This window comes from Malus sylvestris, chromosome 7 (assembly GCF_916048215.2).
Source record: "Malus sylvestris chromosome 7, drMalSylv7.2, whole genome shotgun sequence".
NCBI classification, from domain to species: Eukaryota; Viridiplantae; Streptophyta; class Magnoliopsida; order Rosales; family Rosaceae; genus Malus; species Malus sylvestris.
The window spans coordinates 23,792,271-23,798,974 of record NC_062266.1 but is presented as its reverse complement, the minus strand read 5'-3'; the positions used below and the strand labels follow the sequence as shown (position 1 = coordinate 23,798,974).

The 6,704-nt window shown below is 36.7% G+C and overlaps 1 protein-coding gene across 1 annotated transcript; it reads left to right on the top strand.

Annotated features, from left to right (window-relative positions):
• The first annotated feature begins 469 nt into the window (after positions 1-469).
• On the top strand, positions 470-3,187 carry LOC126629852 (WAT1-related protein At3g30340-like). The gene is made up of 6 exons (XM_050299996.1): positions 470-1,031; positions 1,222-1,284; positions 1,399-1,515; positions 1,764-2,184; positions 2,670-2,821; positions 2,932-3,187. Exons 1-6 carry the CDS (start codon positions 850-852, stop codon positions 3,089-3,091), a joined length of 1,095 nt encoding a protein of 364 aa, XP_050155953.1. The 5' UTR covers positions 470-849; the 3' UTR covers positions 3,092-3,187.
• Positions 3,188-6,704: the final 3,517 nt, after the last annotated feature.

Here is a 6,704-nt window from a genome sequence, read left to right as displayed (position 1 = left end):
GGAAGTATTAGATACTACTTTGAAGAAATGATAGTGTGCCATCATATCAACCACTAGTAGTTTTTGAGAAGATGCTCATTGATGCAGTATTGTTTCTTCCAGATTAATTTGCAATGAATTATTCAAAAGAAAAGAAAAAACTAGATGGCAAGAATAATAGTCAAAATGCTTTGCTTCTTATATGTAAGGAGTAATGTTCTTCCTTCAACAATATTGTGACATAATTTTATTGTACAATTTGAACTGTCATTGTCTTTATTATCATTTGTAGAAAAATTCATTCAATTTGGAGTACTTTAGCCATCTATATGAGATGAACAAATTGACGATTATGTTATTAAGTAACTTTTCATGATAAAACGTCAATTTGTTTGATTCCTACGGATTACTGAACGGATTTCAAACTAAATGAATTTTGTCATCGATGATCTTTAGATGATAATAAAGAGAATAAACAATTTCTATTATGATATTTGAATTGTAAAATAATGTCAAGAAGTAAAACAGTGTTCAAGAAGAATACTCTTAATTAGTTACAATGAAGTAACATAAAAAAAATAAATTGAAATATATTTTATCTGAGGCCACATATAGTAATTGATTCTTTGCTTAACTTAATAAAAAATGTTGCAGTAAAAAGACATCTAAAAGGGATGAAAATATTATAAAGAATTGCATGTTGATTGCATCAATCTGTTGAAATGATGCCAAGAATTTTAACCATTGATATCCTCATATGTAGGAGGGAAGCAGCTGGTTGGTTCACCTATAAGTATATATAAGCATATAACGAGTCTAATAACTTACAACATTATGCTTTGAATCACAGTATACTTATATATTGTTAAGATGAATTGCTGGGGAAAATGGAAGCTTGTTATTGTCATGCTGGTCATTAACCTTGCATTAGCTATTGTAAATGTTCTTCTTAAGAAGACTCTTGATGGAGGATTAAACGGTTTGGTAATTGTTACTTATCGACAGTCGGTTTCTGCTGTTTTCTTGACACCCATTGCCTTCTTTTGGGAAAGGTAAAACCTATATTTACTTGAGTTATTACTTATGTTTAATGCTACATGTATCATATTAGATATCTTCCACGTAGAGAACACTGACGATCGAGTCAATCTTATCTCTATAAAAAATATGATCAGTAAATATGGTATATGTAGTTTTATTTGCGCCACTAGTATACTAAACGTATAGTTAGTTTTCTTGCAGCAAAAGCAGACCGGAGCTTACAACTCGAATATTATGCCTCCTTTTCATCAGTGCTCTTATTGGGTTAGTAATAGTATTTACAATTGATACGGTTTCTCAAATTTTATATTTGTATGTTTTTTCATTTGAGTTGTTATCTTTTTGTGAAATTTTGTGGCAAATACTTGTGTCTTTCAGGGTAACTTTCACACAATACTTATTTCTTCTTGGACTTCAATACACCTCTGCTACATATTCCTGTGCATTCGTCAACATGGTGCCTGTCTACACTTTCCTATTGGCTCTACCATTTGGGTAAAGTACAAAGAATAAGTTTTTAAGTCTGATTAATTATCTGAAATGGGTATTGGAATATATAATTTGGAATCCTGACTTCCTCTATGTTTACTAATACAGACGTAATAAAAAAGTATGTGATAAAATATACTCATTCCCTCTATTTCATGTGCCCGACTTCCCCATTCACAATTTCTCGCATTCTAAGTAGGTAAACATGTTGTTAATGGAATTATAACTTCAATTTTTCGGACTTGATTTTGCAGTCTAGAGAAAGTGAACATAAAGAGAAAGGATGGGATAGCTAAAATCCTGGGTGCCTTCATATGTATTGGTGGAGCTGTATCATTGATCTTATACAAAGGAATGCCACTAACCAACCAACATTCAGAATCCACACATCAAATGCAAAACCATGCCAATACAATGGCTTCATCAACAGCTAAAATGACTGAGAGGTGGGCTGGTTCAGCGTTTTTGGCATCAGGCTGCCTCTTGTGGTCTTCGTGGTTTCTCATCCAAGCAAAGATCGGCAAGAGCTACCCTTTTCAGTACTCTAGCACCGCGATATTGTCCTTCTTCGGCGCCATTCAATCCGCCATCTTGTGCTTCATAACCCAGAGGCACATCATCATGTCAATGTGGATTCTCAAGGGGAAGTTGGAGATCTTGAGTGTCGTATATGCTGTGAGTATTTTCTTTCGCATCTCTCCAATATTCACCGTTCAAATCTTTCCTAGCTAATGTAAGCTTGAGCGTTAGGCTATAATGGTTGCCTAAAATAGTATCTCCCTCCGAGACAACTCAAGCAGCTTTTAGGGTTTAGTATTTTCATACATATTGTTGGTGCTCATTCTCTAACAAATTAAGTTTTTAGGGTTTACTGGTTGTCTAACATGGTGTCATGGCTGCACCTATATGTTTCTTTCTCGCCTACTAGTTCATCTCTCCACGTACAAGATGAACATGCACGCGAGAAGGGTGTAACCTTGATATACAATATTGTTATAGGTCAATATTTCCATACAACATAAGCTTTAGGTCTAGTGGTTGTTTAACAGCTAGTGGATGTGTTCGGTAATTTCGATTTCATTTTGTAATCCATACAAATGCTACAGTCTAGAATATTATTTCAAGAACTGATTAGGGTTTCATGTGTGTTGACATTGCAGGGAGCAGTAGGATCAGGGTTATGCTATGTAGGGATGTCAAGGTGTGTGAAACAAAAGGGTGCACTCTTCACAGCAGCATTTACCCCCGTCACCCAGATATTTGTGGCCATGTTGGACTTCTCTTTCTTGCATGAACAAATTTACCTCGGAAGGTAATTCACTCAATTATGTTTAATGTTGAATGTTTACATACATCATTAATTTTAATTATCTTCGTATTAACCCGTTACTAATTAATTTTTGGCCTTATTTAATTGATCAGCATGGTGGGATCTGTTACTGTCATAATTGGCATGTACATTTTACTGTGGGGTAAAAGCAACGATAAAAAGGAAATGGTGATCAAGCAGACACAAGCAGTTGACCAAGATCCAGAATCTGGTCCAACGCCACAAGGCATGCCCCTTGATGTAAACAGATAACCCTTCTGAAATGTTGAGATTTTTAACTTTTTTCCGCACTGGTCGTATCAAATGTTGTAAGCACGGCTAACCAATTGAAATAAGAAGCAGAACTTTGCAACCTCTAAACTCTTTCTTTCTGGTTTTGGCAACCCATAACTTGGGTTGTTATGTGAAGTAGATGCATCAAATAGACAATTACAAAGGGAACTTGTACCACCTTGCCAATTTTGTTTTTACCTTTATGATACGTATATAGAGCAAATGAGTTGGAACCTCATTTGTCCCACATCGGACCGAGGGGGAAGAGAATAGCAGTTTAAATAGAAATATGCCTCTTTAACTAACACCAAGGCATTTTGTGATAAAACCCCACACCTGAGGATTGTGCAGGTAGTTAAGTGGGGACATTATCGGTGTTGTTGGAATGGGCTCTCGGCCCGTCGACCTGAAAAATTCCACTTGGTATTAGAGCCAGGGGACATGCCCATACTTCCACGTGATTGGGTGGGTCCCCTTTGGCCCTACGCGATGTCCACGTAGGCCAAAGAAGCCACGTGATTGGGTGGGTCCCCGTTTGGCCCCACACGATGGGTGAGCCCCCATTGGCTCCACGTGATTGCCGATGTAGATTTCCGCGTGTGACCTATAAAATGGGGTCTCACGTGCGGGAGTGTTGGAACCCTCATTTGTCCCACATTGGACAAAGGGAGAAGAGAAGAGCTATTTAAATAAAAATACCCCTATCTAACTAACACTGAGGCCTTTTGTGATAAAACCCCACACCTAAGGATTGTGCAGGTGGTTAAGTGAGGACAATATTGGTGTTGTTGGAGTGGGCCCTCGGCCTGTCGACCTAAAAAAATCCACTAAATGCATGATGATGTTTGCAATCGATGCTTGTTAACGCTTAAAATTGAGAGGTTAGCTTAAAGGGCTATGTCCACTGTCATCTGTATATATATTTGTGTGAGGTTACAAATGCTACATGAAACCGCTCAAAGCTTCTAGTTGGCATTGTAGCCAAAGAACAGTAGGCTTTTATCATCTAGCTAGTCATCCTCTCTCCTCCGTCCTCCTTTTCATTAAGTCATCTCCAACCGAAGGATCTAAAGAGCCAGAGGGTCGAAAATGGCCCTAAAATCGTCTCCAACCGAGGGCCAAGCCAAAGGGCTCGTGAACCCCATTGGACAAAAAAGGCCAAAGGGCCGATCGGGTGGCCCAAATGAGCCAGCCAGCCGATCCCGAGCCGAGCTAAAAAGTTTGAATCTCAATGACGTCAGCTAGCCGTTATTTTTGAAATTTTTTTTTATATACAGTTTTTTTTTTTTGGGCCAAAAATTTAAAAAGAATATTTAATTAAGGCTCGAAAAGGTGATTGATTCTATGTGGGGATGTTGTTTTTATAAACATGTTTGATTGCTCAAACTTCTCCCACAACTGATGTGGGACAAATATAATGGGTACCACACATGCAAGCTTTTGCTTGTTCAATTCTATCCCGATGTGGGACAAATATAATGGGTGCCCCAAATATAAGTTTCCTATTAGAGATGGTAAATGTGCATTTATACATGTAACTATCTCAAACTAAGTTGTACTAGTAATTGGACACTTAAATTAAAAAATTAATTTAACATACAACTATTAACAGCCGCAAGTAGACAAGACAGCAGTGCCAATTACTACGACGAAGTAAGTGTTTTCACAATTTATTTTAAATATTTAATTATATTACATTTAATGTAAATTGTTGTAGTTTTTAAATTTAAATAATAAATTATATTTGGCCCTATAGCCCTTTGGCCCTTGGTTGGAGATGATTTTTTGTGACAGGGCTAAAACAAGCCCTATGACCCTATGGCCCTCGGTTGGAGATGGTAAGAAATATGACAATGCACTGTTCATTAAAATATTAATTTCTTGGAAGACCAAAGGGATAAAACGAGCCATTTGGCCAGCTTTCTGTTAGAGATGGCCTTATATAGAAAAAAAGCCACCATCCTAAGGAAGGTCAAGTGTGTGGCCTCAAAGAAGAGGTGATGTGGCCTCTTCCAATACACCCAATAAATATTTAGACCAACAAATATCTAGTCTTAGTCAACGAGTCTTCATTCAATAGTAGTATATATATAAAGCGCTCTGGAGAGGCGGTCTAGTGGTCTCAATAGAGCACCCTAGTATGGTGGTCACAATAAAGCACCCTAGTCTGGTGGTCTCAGTAGAGCACCCTAGTCTAGTGGTCTTAGTAGAACACCCTTGTCTGATGGTCTTAGTATAGAACACCCTGGTTTAGTGATCTCAGTGGAGCACTCTTGTCTAGTGGTCTTCGTTGAGCACATATCACTAAAGAGTAGGCCATTAGAGATTTGATCACTTGGAAGAGGTGGTCTATCACGTGCCAAAGGGTCTCCTCCATCTAACGACAATTTAGGTCCCAATTAAAGAGTCTTCTATCACAATGATGACATGCCAAAAGTAGGACCAAGTTATTCTGGAGACCCGCGTTAAGAATATTGTCTTACCGAATTAACAGGTAGAAAAAAATAAAAGGGGTGTGCTATCCACACACCCCATTTTACTTCTCACACGCCCCTTGATAATTTTTGTCCGTTGATCTTCTTTAATTCATCTGATCCGACGGCCAAAAATTAAAAAGGTATGTAAGAAGCAAAATGGGGTGTGTGGATATCACACCCCAAAATAAAATTGTGAAAAACATGTAACAATTGAAATCATGATGAACGAATTTGGAGATAGGAACACAAGATTCATCACCCTGCAATTCGTGAAAGAAGAGAGATAAAGAGGAGGATTTGATGAGAAATAATTTTCTTTTTTATTGGTGAAGTTGAGAAATAATTTTGATTTCATGGTCTAAGAGAGGGAAAAGTTTAGAAAAAGGAAAAAAAAAAAAAAGAGGGATGAAACAGACTGAAGCAACATAGGCCATATTAGTTATGTTGTTGAGTTTGTTTAGCCTTACAATGGGTTACCTATAATAATTTGGTTCGAATTTATCTTTGGCAATAATCGAATTTAATCTCTCAATCACAAGTAAAGTTGAATACCATTAAATCGTAGTACTAAGCGTCACAAATAATGAATTAGTTCAACCACAAATAATCCTGTAGTGAAGGGATTATGTGTACTTCCTACAATTTATATGCCTAAGGTGCAAATTAAAATAATTAAGCTGATGCGGAGTTTTAGTTATTGGATCTATTTGAACAATAAAACAAAATTGGACTTAATTTTAATGTGCTTTACAAAAATGGGCTTACATCAGATTATGCCTAAGATTTAATTGGTGTTTGTCACGTGATCCCTATTCACTTTTTGTCTAAAGTAAATACGATTTTTTGCCGCACTAAAACTCACTTTTGCAAACCTAATTCTCCTTCGTCTTGTCTAATAACGTCTCTGTTGCTATAAAGTTATGTTTTTTACCATTTTAAGTGGTTCACATGTTAATTACATGATAAATATGAACGAAAAAATAGGCCGTGCAAAAAATTGGATATTTATGAAAATTTAGGCGTATAAATTGGCTAAAATAAAAATATAAGGTGCAATACTATTGTCTAGTAGTTTCTTTTTCACTTGTAAATTAGAAGTCTTAGGTTTGATGTTC

Bases quoted from the DNA above. Each gene is read 5' to 3' on its own strand.
- LOC126629852 (XM_050299996.1), top strand. From the start codon at position 850: ATGAATTGCTGGGGAAAATGGAAGCTTGTTATTGTCATGCTGGTCATT. The intron at 1,032-1,221 runs GTAAAACCTATA...GTTTTCTTGCAG, and splicing joins ATTGCCTTCTTTTGGGAAAG to CAAAAGCAGACCGGAGCTTA. The intron at 2,185-2,669 runs GTGAGTATTTTC...TTGACATTGCAG, and splicing joins TCTTGAGTGTCGTATATGCT to GGAGCAGTAGGATCAGGGTT.